General features: G+C 37.2%; 2 protein-coding genes across 7 annotated transcripts in view; one reads left to right on the plus strand and one right to left on the minus strand.

The window, feature by feature from the left end:
* Nucleotides 1-18360, plus strand: part of LRRC49 (leucine rich repeat containing 49) — a gene marked incomplete at both ends in the record, with an annotated part of 146868 nt that overhangs the window by 9227 nt on the left and 119281 nt on the right. For 4 of the 6 annotated variants that reach the window (XM_082861606.1, XM_082861607.1, XM_082861608.1 and 1 more), the window contains 2 exons: nt 17423-17470; nt 18113-18169. In XM_082861606.1, coding sequence (XP_082717732.1) covers nt 17423-17470; nt 18113-18169 — 105 coding nt within the window. Of the gene's footprint in view, nt 1-17422; nt 17471-18112; nt 18185-18360 lie in introns of those variants that run through there. The other 2 variants (XM_082861610.1, XM_082861611.1) reach the window with 2 other exon arrangements.
* THAP10 (THAP domain containing 10) lies at nt 478-16885 on the minus strand. The gene is given in 4 exon segments (XM_082863553.1): nt 478-689; nt 789-936; nt 16405-16422; nt 16426-16885. Coding segments are annotated over 4 exon segments (771 nt in total). The 5' UTR covers nt 16834-16885; the 3' UTR covers nt 478-492.

The following is an 18360-nucleotide window of genomic DNA, read 5'->3' on the forward strand; positions in this document are numbered from 1 at the left end:
AAAAAATAATAGAAATAATAGAAAATAATAATCAAGGATAAATGTCCTGGCTCTACCCTCAAATCATTTAGTCGTATCAGACCTAGCTGTGCTCAGTTATGCTCTTCCCCTTCAAGTTATTTAGAACAGTGACATTCTAACTCGTGAGTGTCAAGTAAGTCCCATATGAGCGTTGCTTCTGAACTAAGCTTAAATAGTCAATGCTTAATCTTGATCTGGCAATGCTGCTACTGTGGTTTTGTTTTATGACTTGATTTGCACCAAAAGTATAAAAAGAAAAAAGAAAAAAAGGTGAAAGTGGGGGGTGGGGAGGTGTGGGCGGGACTACCTTTATTATCTTGACAGACAGGCAAATTTTTCCTTTAGAGCTAAACAAATTCTGCATACTCAACTGTCAAGTTATCTTGAGGTGAAAGATTTACAAGAGCAAAGAGATAATTATGTGAGCAAAGATTTGAAAACCTAGAGCACATCAAATCATTTGATGTTGCGCTAACAGGTCTCTTCTTTTACCTGTACAGCTATGTAAGACAAATCACTCTGTTCACTCTTGATATTCCAGTCCTCATCTGTTTCTGAGTCACTGGAGTAAGAGTCAAAGAGAGAGGACGTTCTAGACCACAATTCATCAGTCTGAGTAGTTGCACTACATAGTCGTGTTCCAAACACTTTCACTTTGGCCTGAATACCTGAAGGAGAATAAACACAATTACCTATGAGTTAGAATTTGCTTTTCATACACAAAAGTCCAATTCAATTGATCAATCAACTGAAAAGTCAAAACTTACCCACACTGTAGTGAGGGGGTCTCTTCAGAGATATTTGTGTACTTTTGTGCACTGGGCCTTCCTCACAGTGAGTAGGTACTGAAGTGACATCATTAGATAGATTATCAGCATGGACTTGTGTTTGTATAACTTGATTTTCATGTGCAATCTAAAAATATAAATCAGAGGAGAATTATACTGAAGGTAAGGCCTTCTTTATATGGTTTTATCTCCTAAAAGTTATAAACAGTGAAAGAGTATAGATAATACTTTTCAAGGTCACATATTAGGAAGGCTGGAATTTGAACCCAGGCAAGCTGGCTCCATAGTCCAGGTAGTTAAGAAGTCTGCCATACTGTGCTTTACTATTTCTAAGTCTATTTCTAAGCATTGTGGTCAAGCAGAAATCTATATGCTATTAAGCTATTTGCTGACAACCCATTGAATTTTCCCTAAATCAACAGCTGGAAGAGATAATACTACTAGTATTAAATGATTATAATAGTATTAAGTATATCATAGCAAAGCAGTAGCATCGTTCTAGAAAACCTAATCATCAGTCCTTTATACATGACAGAGAAATAATTTAAGATAATATGCTTTAATGTTTTTATGCTTTCCTGAGAGAAGTTACAATGTGAAATGGAAATTTTGATTTATGGGAGAAGTAAGAGGTAGAAAGGAGGAGAATTTGGATATTCAGAAGGTAATGTAAGACTGAGTACCTGGAAATTATGTGGAAGAGGCTAAGAAAAGATATCTGGAAAATGTAAGAGGGTGTGTGGGAAGAAGAAATAAGTGATAGAGAAATGAAAAAAAGTACTTTGTAATTTTACCTAGACCACTGAAAAAAAATTTTAGCAAGCATCCTTGGTTGCTGTAACACAGGCTATGAATGCCCAAGTTAAAGAAACTTTATGAAGAAACTTTTGTGAAGAGTCCCTTTGTAACATGAAGAATTACACCTAACATTTTTGAGGATTTAAATAAAAATTGAAGTCTTTATCTTTGTGTTTATAGTTATGATTAATTTTGACAGCTAATCTACTTCTACTTTTAAGCCAAGCATTATAAAGGTCTAGAATAAGTATATATTTCTTTACAAAACAGATGTACTCCTGATAAAATGGAGTTTTAGGAATTTATTCAGCCTTTAAAAATCACTTTTGTTCCTTTTATAACAGTAATACATTGTATCACTGAGGAAAATTTGCACCATACAGAGAAGCAAAAAGAAAAAAAAATTAGCCGTAATCCCATCATTCATAGCTAACAACTTCATATTTTGGTATCATTTTTGTCTTTTTCTATGTATTTTTTAAAATTGGGAACATATGTTTTATAATCTTGTTTTCCTCTTTAATACATCATGTTTCTATGTTATTAAATATTCTACATATAATTTTTATGGCTGCATACAATCTATTGTACAGATATACTATAATTTATTAAAACAATCCATAATATTAGAAATCTTTGAACAAAAATTTTTGTGTACATACACGATTACTTCTTTATATTAAAAATTTAAGAAACAGAATTTCCAGATATGTATTAATCAACTAGAACATGAAGCAAAAGAAAATTTTTAGAATGAGGCAGAGAAAGACCAAAGGATGAAGGCTATAGAAAAGGTCATAAGAGGTATAGCAGAAAAGATTAAAAAGCATAATATATAATATCAGTTGTAGTCCCAAAGGAAAAGAAAGAAAATGGGACAGAAACAATATTTGAACAAATAACATCTGAGAATTTACCAAAATGAATACAAGGCATTAAGACATGGTTTTACAAAAGTACTAAATGTATTCACTAAAATAAAAACAAAGGAAACCATATCTTTGCATATTACAGTAAAACTGGAAAACAATGAGAAAAACTTAGGAGCCAGAGGAAAAAAAGATACATTGTCTTCAAAGGGACAACCGTAAGACACAGTAAGGCTTAAACTCTTAAGGAAACACAAAGATTGAAATAAAAGGGTGTAAAAAAGATCTAATATGCTAACACTAACCTACAGAAAGCTGGTGCTGCTATATTGGTGCTATATAATAACACAGCTTCAAAATATATAACACAAAAATTGTTAGAAGACTAAATATGTAAATTAAAAACCAAGGTGGAAGATTTTTAACATACCTCTCTCAGTAACTAATAGGCAGGCAAAGATTCCATAGGGATATAAGAAATTTAAACAACATGATTAATAGACATATATGGAGAATTGTATCCAACTGCAGAACACACATTCACCTCAAGTACACATGGAACATTTATAAAAACTAACCTACGTTAGGCCTAATACAGTTTCAATAAATTTCAAAATAAATCCATATGCTGGGGCTTCCCTGGTGGTGCAGTGGTTGAGAGTCTGCCTGCCGATGCAGGGGACACAGGTTCGTGACCCGGTCCGGGAGGATCCCACATGCCGTGGAGCGGCTGGACCCGTGAGCCATGGCCGCTGAGCCTGCACGTCCGGAGCCTGTGCTCCACAACGGGAGAGGCCACAACAGTGAGAGGCCCGCGTACCGCCAAAAAAAAAAAAAAAAAAAATCCATATGCTATATATTCTCTGGCCACAGTGTAACTGACCTAGAAGTCTATAACAAAAATATAACTACAAAATACCTGCATCTTTGGAAATTTTTAAATACACTTCTAAGTAACCCATGATAAAATTACAGTGGAAATTAGAAGAAATTTTACACTAAATAATAATAAAAATATTCAAAATCTAAAACTTGCGGGATTCAGTTAATGTCACACTTAGAAGGGCATTTATAGTCTTAAATGTACATAATAGTATAGAAAAAATTAATTAGTCTTAATTTAGACTGCAATTTTAACACCATTCAAAAAATTATTTCACAAGATATTTCTCATTTCAGGAGTGTTCCCTCAAACAATAAACTCTACTGAATTCTACATTTGGGAAATAAGTATGTCAAACTTAGCTGTCTCATCTGCCATTCACTATGAAAATTCTGGAAATCAATGATCCAATTTAATACTCAAGAAGTTAAAGAAAGAATGGTAAATAAAAATTGAAAAAGTAGAGAGATGAGAGAGTGAACTGTAATGTAAACGACGACGATGGACTTTGAGTTATAACGATGTGTCAGTGTAGGCTCATCAGTTGTAACAAATGTACCACTCTGGTGGGGGATGTTGATAATGGAGAAGGCTATGCATGTGTGGGCGCAGGGGGTAATTGGGTAATCCATCTTCCCCTCAATTTTGCTGTGAACCTAAAACTTTTCTAAAAAAATAAAGCCTTAAAAAATTAAAGAAAAATACTGGAAATCTTTTAATATGCAGCTCAATGTTCATACCAGCATTATTTAAAATAGCTAAGACATGGAAGCAACCTAAGGGTCCATCAACAGAAGAACGGATAAGGAAGATGTGGCATATAAATATATAACATTACTCAGCCATAAAAAAGAATAAAATCTTGCCATTTGAAACAACATGAATGACCCTGAGGGTATTATTCTTAGGGAAATAAGTCAGACAGAGAAAGACAAATACTGTATATTTTCATTTATATGTGGAGACTAAAAATAAAACAAATGAAGAAATATAACAAAACTGAAACAGACTCACAGATACAGAGAGCAGACTAGCAGTTACCAGTGGGGAGAGAGGTGGAGGGAGGGGCAAAATAGGGAAAGGGGATTAAGAGGTACAAACTATTGGGAATAACATAAATAAGATAAAGAGGGCAGACAGCAGAAGCAAGAAGAACTACAATCCTGCAGCCTGTGGAACAAAAATCACATTCACAGAAAGATAGACAAGATGAAAAGGCAGAGGGCTATGTACCAGATGAAAGAACAAGATAATACCCCAGAAAAACAACTAAATGAAGTGGAGATAGGCAACCTTCCAGAAAAAGAATTCAGAATAATGATAGTAAAGATGATCCAGGACCTTAGAAGAAGAATGGAGGCAAAGATCGAGAAGGTGCAAGAAATGTTTAACAAAGATCTGGAAGAATTAAAGAACAAGCAAACAGAGATGAACAACACAATAACTGAAATGAAAAATACACTAGAAGGAATCAATAGCAGAATAACTGAGGCAGAAGAACGGATAAGTGACCTGGAAGACAGCATGGTGGAATTCACTACTGTGAAAGAGAATAAAGAAAAAAGAATGAAAAGAAATGAAGACAGCCTAAGAGACCTCTGGGACAACACTAAATGCAACAACATTCACGTTATAGTGGTCCCAGAAGGAGAAGAGAGAGAGAATGGACCCGAGAAAATATCTGAAGAGATTATAGTCGAAAACTTCCCTAACACGGGAAAGGAAATAGCCACCCAAGTCCAGGAAGCACAGCGAGTCCCATACAGGATAAACCCAAGGAGAAACACGCTGAGACACATAGTAATCAAATTGGCAAAAATTAAAGACAAAGAAAAGTTATTGAAAACAGAAAGGGAAAAATGACAAATAACATACAAGGGAACTCCCATAAGGTGAACAGCTGATTTCTCAGCAGAAACTCTACAAGCCAGAAGGGAGTGGCATGACATATTTAAAGTGATGAAAGGGAAGAACCTACAACCAAGATTACTCTACCTGGCAAGGATCTCAGTCAGATTCGATGGAGAAATCAAAAGCTTTACAGACAAGCAAAAGCTAAGAGATTTCAGCACCACCAAACCAGCTCTACAACAAATGCTAAAGGAACTTCTCTAAGTGGGAAACACAAGAGAAGAAAAGGACCTACAAAAACAAACCCAAGGGCTTCCCTGGTGGTGCAGTGGTTGAGAGTCTGCCTGCCGATGTAGGGGACGCAGGTTTGTGCCCTGTTCCGGGAAGATCTCACACGCTGTGGAGCGGCTGGGCCCGTGAGCCATGGCCGCTGGGCCTGCACGTCCGGAGCCTGTGCTCCGCAATGGGAGAGGCCACAGCAGTGAGAGGCTTGCATACCGCCAAAAAAAACCCCCAAAACAATTAAGAAAATGTTAATAAGAACATACATATTGATAATTACCTTAAACGTGAATGGATTAAATGCTCCAACCAAAAGACACAGGCTCACTGAATGGATACAAAAACAAGACCCATATATATGCTGTCTACAAGAGACCCACTTCAGACCTAGGGACACATACAGACTGAAAGTGAGGGGATGGAAAAAGATATTCCATGCAAATGGAAATCAAAAGAAAGCTGGAGTAGCAATACTCATATCAGATAAAATAGACTTTAAAATAAAAAGTGTTACAAGAGACAAGGAAGGACACTACATAATGATCAAGGGATCAATCCAAGAAAAGATATAACAATTATAAATATATATGCACCCAACACAGGAGCACCTCAATATATAAGGCAACTGCTAACAGCTATAAAAGAGGAAATCAACAGCAACACAATAATAGTGGGGGACTTTAACACGTCACTTACACCAATGGACAGATCATCCAAACAGAAAATTAATAAGGAAAAACAAGCGTTAAATGACACAATAGACCAGATAGATTTAATTGATATTTATAGGACATTCCATCCAAAAACAGCAGATTACACTTTCGGCTCAAGTGCGCATGGAACATTCTCCAGGACAGATCACAACTTGGGTCACAAATCAAGCCTCCGTAAATTTAAGAAAATTAAAATCATATCAAGCATCTTTTCTGACCGCAACGCTATGGGATTAGAAATCAATTACAGGGGAAAAAACGTAAAAAACACAAACACATGGAGGCTAAACAATACGTTACTAAATAAACAAGAGATCACTGAAGAAATCAAAGAGAAATCAAAAAATACCTAGAGACAAATGACAATGAAAACACGATGTTCCAAAACCTATGGGATGCGTCAAAAGCAGTTCGAAGAGGCAAGTTCATAGCTATATGAGCCTACCTCAAGAAATAAGAAAAATCTCAAATAAATAATCTAACCTTACACCTGAAGGAACTAGAGAAAGAAGAACAAACAAAACCCAAAGTTAGCAGAAGGAAAGAAATCATAAAGATCAGAGAAGAAATAAATGAAATAGAAACAAAGAAAACAATAGCAAAGATCAATAAAACTACAAGCTGGTTCTTTGAGAAGAAAAACAAAATTGATAAACCATTAGCCAGATTCATCAAGAAAAAGAGGGAGAGGACTCAAATCAATAAAATTAGAAATGAAAAAGGAGAAGTTACAACAGACACTGCAGAAATACAAAGCATCCTAAGAGACTACTACAAGCAACTCTATGCCAATAAAATGGACGACCTGCAAGAAATGGACAAATTCTTAGAAAGGTATAAGCTTCCAAGACTGAACCGGGAAGAAATAGAAAATATGAACAGACGAATCACAAGTAGTGAAATTGAAACTGTGATTAAAAATCTTCCAACAAACAAAGTCCAGTCAGGATGAACTAGAATGGGAACAGAGACAATGAGGCTATGCTGCTGGACTACAGAGGCTGAGATCATGAAGACTTATGAGGAGGACAATGAAATAAAGAGCAAGGGGCCAATATGAAAATAACTCTGAAAGAACAACCCAGAGGATTACACACGATAATCAGTTTTAAAAGTTCAACTGCTTTTAATTTTTTTAGTAAACATAACCATATCAATAAATTAGCAACATTGGGCTTCCCTGGTGGCGCAGTGGTTAAGAATCCGCCTGCCAATGCTGGGAACATGGGTTCAAGCCCTGGTCCAGGAAGATCCCACATGCTGCAGAGCAACTAAGCCCATGCACCACAATTACTGAGCCTGTGCTCTAGAGCCCGTGAACCACAACGACTGAGCCCACGTGCCACAACTACTGAAGCCCACGTGCCTAGAGCCTGTGCTCCGCAACAAGAGAAGCCACCACAATAAGAAGCCTGCACACAGCAACGAAGAGTAGCCCCCGCTCGCTGCAACTAGAAAAAGCCCGCGTGCAGCAATGAAGACCCAACACAGCCAAAATAAATAAATAAATAAATTTATTTAAAAAAAACAAAAACAAAAAAAAACAAAGTTCAGGACCAGATGGCTTCAAAGGTGAATTCTACCAAACACTTAGAGAAGAGTTAACACCCATCCTTCTCAAATGCTTCCAAAAAATTGCAGAGGAAGGAACACTCCCAAACTCATTCTATGAGGCCACCATCACCCTGATACCAAAACCGGACAAAGATACTACAAAAAAGAAAATTACAGACCAAGATCACTGATGAAGATAGATGCAAAAATCCTCAACAAAATACTAGCAAACAGAATCCAACAACACATTAAAAGGATCATACACCATGATCAAGTGGGATTTATCCCAGGGATGCAAGGATTCTTCAATATATGCAATTCAATCAATGTGATATATTATATTAACAAATTGAAGAAGAAAAACCATATGATCAACTCAATAGAAGCAGAAAAAGCTTTTGACAAAACTCAACACTCATTTATGATAAAAACTCTCCAGAAAGTGGGCATAGAGGAAACCTACCTCAACGTAATAAAGGCCATATATGACAAACCCACAGCAAACATCATTCTCAATGGTGAAAACCTGAAAGCATTTTTCTCTAAACTCAGGAACAAGACAAGGATGTCCATTTTCACCACTATTATTCAACATAGTTTTGTAAGTCCTAGCCACGGCAATCAGAGAAGAGAAAGAAATAAAAGGAATACAAATTGGAAAAGAAGAAGTAAAACTGTCACTGTTTGCAGATGACATGACACTATACATAGAGAATCCTAAAGATGCCACCAGAAAACTACTAGAGCTAATCAATGAATTTGGTAAAGTTGCAGGATACAGAATTAATGCACAGAAATCTCTTACATTCCTATACACTAATGATGAAAAATCTGAAAGAGAAATGAAGGAAACACTCCCATTTACCATTGCAACAAAAAGAATAAAATACCTAGGAATAAACCTACCCAGGGAGACAAAAGACCTGTATGCAGAAAACTATAGACCCTGATGAAAGAAATTAAAGATGATACCAACAGATGGAGAGATATACCATGTTCTTGGATTGGAAGAATCAATATTGTGAAAATGACTATACTACCCAAAGCAATCTACAGATTCAATGCAATCCCTATCAAATTACCAATGGCATTTTTTACAGAACTAGAACGAAAAATCTTAAAATTTGTATGGAGGCACCAATGACCCCAAATAGCCAAAGCAGTCTTGAGGGAAAGAAACTGAGCTGGAGGAATCAGACTCCCTGACTTCAGACTATTCTACAAAGCTACAGTAATGAAGACAATATGGTACTGGCACAAAAACAGAAAAATAGATGAGTGGAACAGGATAGACAGCCCAGAGATAAACCCATGCACCTATGGTCAACTAATCTATGACAGAGGAGGCAAGGATATACAATGGAGAAAAGACATTCTCTTCAGTAAGTGGTGCTGGGAAAACTGGACAGGTACATGTAACAGAATGAAATTAGAACACTCCCTAACACCATATACAAAAATAAACTCCAAATGGATTAAAGACCTAAATGTAAGACTGGACACTATAAAACTCTTAGAGGAAAACATGGGATGAACACTCTTTGACATAAATCACAGCAAGATCTTTTTTGATCCACCTCCTAGAGTAATAGAAATAAAAACAAAAATAAACAAATGGGACTTAATAAAACTTTTGCTTCTGCACAGCAAAGCAAACTATAAACAAGACGAAAAGACAACCCTCAGAATTGGAGAAAATATTTGCAAACGAATCACGGATAAAGAATTAATCTCAAAAATATATAAACAGCTCATGCAGCTCAGTATTAAAAAAACAAACAATCCAATCAAAAAATGGGCAGAAGACCTAAATAGACATTTCTCCAAAGAAGACCTACAGATGGCCAAGAGGCACACGAAAAGCTGCTCAATGTCACTAATTATCAGAGAAATGCAAATCAAAACTGCAATGAGGTATCACCTCACACCAGTTAGAATGGGCATCATCAGAAAATCTACAAACAATAAATGCTGGAGAGGGTGTGGGGAAAATGGAACCCTCTTGTACTGTTGGTGGGAATGTAAATTGATACAGCCACTATGGAGAACAGTATGGAGGTTCCTTAAAAAACTAAAAATAGAATTAACATATGACCCAGCAATCCCACTACTGGGCATAAACCCAGAGAAAACTATAATTCAAAAAGATATATGCATGCCAATGTTCACTGCAGCACTATTTACAATAGCCAGGTCACGGAAACAACCTAAATGCCCATCAAATGGATAAAGAAGATGTGGTACATATATACAATGGAATATTAGTCAGCCATAAAAAGGAACGAAATTGGGTCATTTGTAGAGATGTGGATGGATCTAGAGACTGTCATACAGAGTGAAGTAAGTCAGAAAGAGAAAACCAAATATATGTGGATATATATGAATATATGTGGAACAGATAAACCAGCTGGCAGGGCAGAAATAGAGACACAGATGTAGAGAACAAACGTATGGACACCAAGGGGGAAAGCCGTGGGTGGTGGTGGTGGTGGTATGATGAATTGGGAGATTGGGATTGACATGTATACACTGATGTGTATAAAATGGATGACAAATAAGAACCTGCTGTAAAAAAAAACAAATAAAATAAAATTCAAAAATTCAAAAATAAATAAATAAATGAGATACAAGGATGTAATGTACAGCACAGGCAATACAGCCAATACTTCATAATAACTTTGTATGGAGTCTAATCTATAAAAATATCGACTATGTTCTACACCTAAAACTAATATAATATTGTAAGTCAATTATACTTCAATTAAAAAGTATACTGGAGCTTCCCTGGTGGCGCAGTGGTTGAGAGTCCGCCTGCCGATGCAGGAGACACGGGTTCGTGCCCCGGTCTGGGAGGATCCCGCATGCCGCGGAGCGGCTGGGCCCGTGAGCCATGGCCGCTGAGCCTGCGCCTCCGGAGCCTGTGCTCCACAACGGGAGAGGCCACAACAGTGAAAGGCCCGCGTACCACAAGAAAAAGAATACTAGAAGTCTGTTAAAGAATGTAAGCAGTTGGGCAAAATTTGAAATATTTGGTAATCCAATATTTTGTCTTCACATAAGCAAGTTAGTTATCCTTAAGGTCTTCTTTGTTTGAAATACATCTGAATATGTAAAGATATCCTAGTGTTTAAGTGAAGTTTTCACATTTTAACAAGTTTATTTAATGTGAAAACATATAGGAAAAGGTCTATGTTAATCATTTTAGCTCAGTAATGTATAAATCTAGTGTATCAATTAAAAATCAAAGCTGAACAAAATAATTTGAGGGGAAGAAATAATAATAGAAATAAAAAGAAAATAATATCAGAGAGAAGATCAAAAGGCAGAGTTCACTCTTTGAAAAGACTAATAAAAATCGATAAAAAGAATGAAAAACAAAAATTACTAACAGATCATAAAGAATTTTAAAAGACAGAGTATCATGAACACTTTTGTGTCAATATGTTTAAAAATTTAGATTGAACTGACAAATTTTTCGAAAAATACAACTTATCAAAAGGGATATAGAAACAGAAAAACTCTGAATAACCCCATAACTATTAAAGAAATTGAATCCATCATTAAAAAATCTTCTCATAAGGAAAACTCCAGGACTAGGTGTCTTTTTCAGTGAATTCCACAAAATATTAATATCAAATTTATTAGTGGACATGTAATGCCAATTTATATAAACTTTTCCAGAGAATGATGAAAGAGGGGACAACTCCAAACTGGTCAGCATAATCTTGAAACCAAAACATGAAAAAGGCATTTCAAGAAAGAACAGGTATAGACCAATTTTGCCTATGAACACATATGCAAAAATTGTAAATAGAATGTTAACAAATCAAATTAAACAATACCTAAAGGAATAATACACCTTGGGCAAATTGGGTTTGCTTCAGCTATGCAAGTTTGACTCTGTATGTCAAAAACAGGCAATAAAGTTCATGACATTAACAGAATAATAAGCAAAATATGTGATCATTAATAGGTTCAAAAAAAGCATTTGAAAAAATTCAACATCATTTATGATTTAAATCTGTAGCCAAAACTTGGAATAGAGGGGAACATTTCTTTTTATGGTAAGAGCGGCTACCAAAAAACTATAGCAAAAATCATATCAAATGGTGAAATATTAATGACTTTTCCTTTGAAAATAGGAATGAGAAAAGGATTCCCCATCACTTCTTCTGTTTCCCCCACTGTACTGGAGGTTGTAGCTAGTGCAATAGGAAGAATAAGAAACAAAAGCATAAACATCAAAAACTATATGCATATATTTTTTATACATGTAGAAAGTCCAAAAGTATCTGCAAATTACCAGAATTAATAAATGAGTTTAACAAGGTTTCTGGTTACAAGGACAACAAAAATCAATTTATCCACATACATTTATAGAAAGTAAAATTTTAGATAATACTATTTATAATAGCAAAATCAAATAGGAACAAATCTAATGAAATATGTACAAGACCTCTATATAGAATGCCATAATGTTTTTAAGAGAAATGTAAAACCCCAAATAAATGGAGGGATACATTATGTTCATGGATTGAAAGAATCAGTATTGTCAATATGCTCTTTCTCCCTACATTCATTTAAAAATTCAATGCACTCTCAGTCAAAATCCCAACAGATAATTTGTGGAAATTGATGAACCAATCCTAAAATATATATGGAAATTTAAAGAGCCCAAAATAACCAAGACATCCATGAAGATGAACAAGGTAAGAGGAATTAATCAACTGGATATTAATTTTTTTGGGGGGGGGGCTGTACAATGACCATGTGCTTTATTTCTTCTGCTCTGTGATTTTTTATTTCAATAGTAACTTCCATATAAAGTAAAACTACTTGATTACCTCAACTTTGGTTTAGATTAAGGTCTCATAAAGAATTTTAGCAAGTACATTTAAACTAATACCATAAAACACAATCATTATTGAAAATAAGCATTTGTCAGAAAAATATGCCAACTAGATATTAATTCTTAACATAAGCTATAGTAAAGTATTGTGATAATGGTGTAAAGATAGGCAAACATAAATGGAACAGAATTTTAAAATGTCGAAACAGACTAATGTGTATATGAAAACTTGATTTATGACAAAGCTGACACTGCAGGACAATGAGAAAATGCTAGCCTTTTCAATAAAAGGTGCTGAGTCAATTGGGTATCTATATGAGGAAAAAATGAAACAAACTCCACTTCGTACACAAAAATCAATTCTGAATGGGTTGTAGATATGAATGTAAAGCTAAAAACAGTAAGTTTATGGAAAACAGCAAAGTAGCATGCTTTAAGCATTAAGTATACAGAAAAAGATGGTTAGGTTGGCCTACATTGAAATTAAGAACTAAGTACACAGGGAAAAAAAAAAAAAAAAAAGAAAAGCTCAAGCTCAGTACATCAAAAGACACTATTAAGAGTGAAGAGGAGAAGGTAGTTAAAGCATATTTAACTGACAAAGGACTTGAAGACAGAATTTATTAAGAACTCTATATCAACAAGAAAAAGACAATCCAACAGAAAAATCGGAATATCGCCAAAGAGGCTATCCAAATGTTCAATTAACATTTGAAAAGTTGTTCCCTTACTAATGCCATTTATGAAATGTGAAAGCAAAGTAAACCACCATTACACACCCTTCAAAAAACTCAATGTAAAAGACCGACAATCCAAGTATAGGCAAGAATGTGAAACAACGTAAACTCTGATTATGCTTCTAGTAGTGTAAATTAGTACAACTATTTTAGAAGATTATCTGGTATTATTTACTGAAGTTTAATATAATACCATGTCCCAGAAATTCTAGGTATATATCATCAGAAACGTGTGCACATATGAAAAAGACATGTAGAAGGATGTTTACAGCAGGATTACTTCTAATAGTCCCAAAATGATAACAACCCAAATGTCCAACAACAGAAGAGATAAAAAAATTGTTTGGTATATTCGTACAATAAACTGCTATATAGTAATGCAAACATATTACTGCTATATGCAACAATATGGATGAATCTTACAAATATAATGTTGAACAAAAAGGCCAGATGCAAGAAATGCCTACAGTACAATTCTACTTACATCAAATTCAAAAGAAAGTAAACTTGGTTGCCTTGAGGATGGAGGAGGAGCTAGGCTTGAGTTGCTAGTAATGTTCTAATTCTTTGACCTATAGTAGTTACACATGTTCAGTTTCTGATAATTTAATGATTTAAGCACTTTCCTGTATTTTGCTATATTTGAATTAAAGTTTAAAAAATACAGTTGGGTTAGAAAAACAAGGATGCAAAATTAACAGTTACGGAGAGACAATAATTCTAGCTATATGAAGCAAAATATCAGTGTATGGTGCTCATCAGAACCCCCTTTTTTCCTTGGAGGTGGCCCCTAATCTTTCCTCAAGCTCCCTAAAGATAGGCTACATTCATACTTCTATTTCTCTACATATAGCACAAAACACTCAAAACAGTGTTTACAATAGCGCCTCAATAAATATTGTAGAGTGACTGGAAATTTGCTGTTTAGTCAGTTGGTCTTGGAAAGAAAAACAGTGAGTGGGGGAAGGAGTGAAAGGTGGCACAAGTAAACTTTCTTAGAGATGCTATTGGGGTTCTCAATCCAGACCGGCTAAAAATTTATTGCTCTCAAGTCTAAATAAACTTTTTAAACTTTATATAAAGTACTATTATTAAAACCTACACATAGTTTCCTAATAACTCAGCATGTATATTAATGTAATATGGATTGTTAGAAGTGTTGGCTGGATATATTTACTAATTGGAAAACAGAGTTGGTATCTATTCTAGATTTCTCAATAGTTAGCCTTTGTTGTATTATAAGGTCTTTGGTTGTTTTATTAGCCTGGCTTTTCTTCTCGCAATTTTTGATTAGATGGTAAAATTATGAGTAAGAAAAATGGTGTAAGGGTGTGTGTGGCACATGTTTAATATTTACCTCTTTCACTACATATTTATATATATCTATATATAGATGTACACATATGGGCTTGGGTAAAGGTTGGCTAGGCAATGATGGTGGATAGATGGTTCAAGGAAGAGGCAGATGTCTTGACTGGTATACAGCTTGGTGAGAAGGGAAACTGGCAGAGAACTGAAATTCTATTGGACTAAAAAAACTGCTCTCATAGTCACATAATCATTCCACAAATATTTATTGAATTCCTTAAATTTGCAAAATATTGTTCTAGTTGCTGGCAATACAATAGTGAACAAATCAGATAAGATCCCTACTCTCACAAAGCTTACATTCTAATGTGAGGACAAACATTAAGGAAATTATACAGTTATTTCATGACAACTGTGATGAGTGCAACTGAAGTATCTGTGCTAATGAAGTGTATGAAGAATGAGAATATATAATTAGGGAAGCAAAAGGGAAGGATGTTTGAGCATATTTTTAAAGTAAAAGGACTCGATTGATGATGATGGGAAATGGCAGGGGCATAATTCCAGGGCAGTACATGAAATAATGGAGAAAAGGCTTATTGGTAGGAAAGAATATAGTATGTTCAAAAATTGAAAAGATCAGCATGACTGGTACACAGTGAGCAACAAGAACGGTGGACTGGGATAGGATTGGTGTGGCAGGCAGGGGTAAATAGCATGCAGAGACTTGTAGGTTGTGTTAATAATATTATTCTTCATCCTAACAATTGCAGGGTGTCATTAAAGGGTCTTAAGCATCCACCCCAATGTAGGAAGCAGGTTGGTATGGCAGAAGAGTTTCTGTCTGGCAATTAGACCTAGAGAAAAGGCTCTTGAGGAAATTCACCTCCTGGACTGGCTTTCTTGTGCATAAATATTGAGTCTGAACTAGATGAGAACTTAGGTTTCCTTCAGCTCTAAAATTCAACGAATACCTCTATATGTTCAAAGCCAAAATGTCAGTTACAAGTCACCTGACTTCTTGGTGAATTCTTCCTATCTCTAAAACTGAACACATTTTAGATCCAATTAAGAGTCATAATTTAATCTATGTTATGGTGATACGGCTGAAGTTTGACTAACTCAAAGAAGACTGGGAAGTCTTCTTTAAGATGGGAAGTGGGCAAGAAGGCAGTAGTGACCAGATGCAAAATAAGTGTAATCGATGCTTACGAGTATCGAGGAAGTAGGCAGAAGAGAGCAAGATAGGAAAATTCAGCTCATTGGAACGATTTAATTTAAAGGCAGTCAGTCAAGAGGTAGTTTAGAAGTGGGAAGGGATCGTTTATCAGCAAGCCCCATCTTCATCAGCATCTCGTATCCCCCTTCCCCCGCCATTTTGATAGTATAATTGATAATTCCTCAAGCTTATGTAATACGGTATGCAGAAAGTTTCAAGCACCCCATTCCTTGAGATTGTCTCAAATCAAACACTTTCTATTTAAAAACTCAGGAGCGGAGAGTGAAGGCGACTATAATCTGAAGAACGAGAGAGAGAGACAGAGACAGAGAATGAGTGTGTTTTGGGGAAGAGGAGGTAGAAGAGACTATAATTCCAGAGTGTTAATGCTAAATAGGCTCTTGGAGATCACTGAGTAAACAGAAACCTTCGAGGTGAGGTGACTTTCCCAAGACGACACTAAGTGGAGGAGCCTAGCCACAGACCCAGGGTCCTCCAACGACCCTCGGGGGACTCCTGGGTGGCCCTTTACCTGTGAAGCCGCAGCCCTCTACCTGGCCCGGAGGAGTGTACAGCAGGCTGGCCCCGGGGCAGCCTCGGGCTGCCTGACTGCCTGGGGCTCTCCTCCTTTCTCGGGGCCGCCCGCTCCGTCTCCCTCTTCTTGCCCCTTAGATGCCGGGGAGGACATCCGGTGCAGGGTGGGCACGGCGCCCGCCACGAGCCTCAGGCGCTGGGAGAAGCGCAGGTTCTTCTGGATAACCGAAGAGACGTCAAAACAGGCGGGAGCAAAGTGGTCGGAGCAGATGACCGACCTGTCGTTGCCCTCGTACCAGTCGGCGCGGCGGCCCCGCACGAAGCGGTCCCACAGCAGCCGCACAGCCCGGTCCTTGGGGAAGCGGAACAGCGACTTCCCGGACGTGGTGGTGTTGCCGCAGTGCGCGGCCACGCAGCTGGCAGGCATGGCAGCTGACTCCGGGTTGGGAGATGAGGGCCCTCCGCACGGCCGAGCACTCCCTGAGCACACACCTGCCGCATTCAGCGTACGCCTTGTCTCCTTCCCCCACCTCCGGCCGGCGGAAGTGCCGAACTGCGGCCCCACCTGGGAAAGTACCCGGCTCTCGGAGATCCTCCTCCTCCCTGCAGCTTCCCCTAAGAGCGGGTGGCCACAGGCAGAGGGATACAAATTTCGCGCGGGCCCAGCTGAGGTGAGCCGTAAAGAGGGACGGACCGGAAGTGGTGGTTGTCATAGCTACCGAGGTGGCCGGCCTCTTCCCCGTCTTACCCTCCTCTCCACACTCCCGCTCTGTTTTTATGAGGCCAGGAAAATAGAACTAGGAAGTGCTGACGTTTTGGGCCCCCCAAATATAACCAGAGGCTCTAACGAGGGCATCGGCCAGTGCTTTGGTGGAGGACCAGACCGGAAATGGTAGTTTCCATGGTAACTCCTGAGCGGGTTGCCTGGGAGATGACCCCTTTCCCTCTCTCTGAATCTGTGCTGTAGCGTCACTTCTAAGGCAGATCTAACTGATCTTCTTGGACTGTCTCCTGCCATGATTCCCGGGAAATACCGCTCTGTTTCTGGCCGGGCTGCGAGCAACGTAGGTTGGGTCTCCTACTATTTCTTCCCATTAGTAGCGTCCTTTCTGACTGGAGTCTTTGTCCTAGGTGATGGGCTGTGTTATTGGGACCAGCACCTCTGAATCTACGCAAGCTATTGTTTGACCGAGGCTTGAGATTCCTGGACTGGACCAAGGCACTTGGAGGGTATTTAATATTGTGTGGTGGGTATTCAAAGTCTTGTCCAGGATCTGGGCTTCCCAGAAGGTGGAGCTGGTCTGCTGTGAAAGGCTAAGCTTCATTTAAATTCCTTTAACCGGTCAATTCCTTTTTTTTTTTTTAATTAAGAAAATATTAACTGGCACCGCCACCTCCTTCACCTGTCTCACTGAGCTATTTACTTAGACCTGAAATAGCAAGTGTCAAAAGCTTTAGGTGCTAAGTAGAGGGTTAAATTGCTGCAGACATTTTGGAAGATAAATCACAGTGAAACCTTTTAATTCTTAGTTGTGATTTTATTGTTTTCAGCAGGTCCCCAGAACATGATAATTTGCCAGAAACAAGCAAAAAGGGAGCATTCTGTTTTATTCTAATTTTTTGTTATATCTTGGTGTACTATTTTGGGGAGGTGTGTGTGTGTATAAGTTAAGAGCATGTTTTATGGTTTAATTTTTACATTGTAGGTGAACTGTGGGCTTCATCTGGTAATTCAAACATCATCGCTTCCTGAAAAAAACAAAGTAAGATTTAAGCAGATTTGTATTTAAATTGAATATAAATTGTTTTATATTCTGCAAAATAGCATGATTTAAAGAGCAGAGTCTAAATTGGAAAATTTAAGTATATTTACTTTGGTCACTAATCTAAAGGTAATTTTTATTTTCTGCCTACACAAAGCCAACTAGTGGTTACCAAAGAAGAGAAGGAAGGG

This window comes from Leucopleurus acutus, assembly GCF_964270905.1.
Source record: "Leucopleurus acutus genome assembly, chromosome: 1".
NCBI lineage: Eukaryota > Metazoa > Chordata > Mammalia > Artiodactyla > Delphinidae > Leucopleurus > Leucopleurus acutus.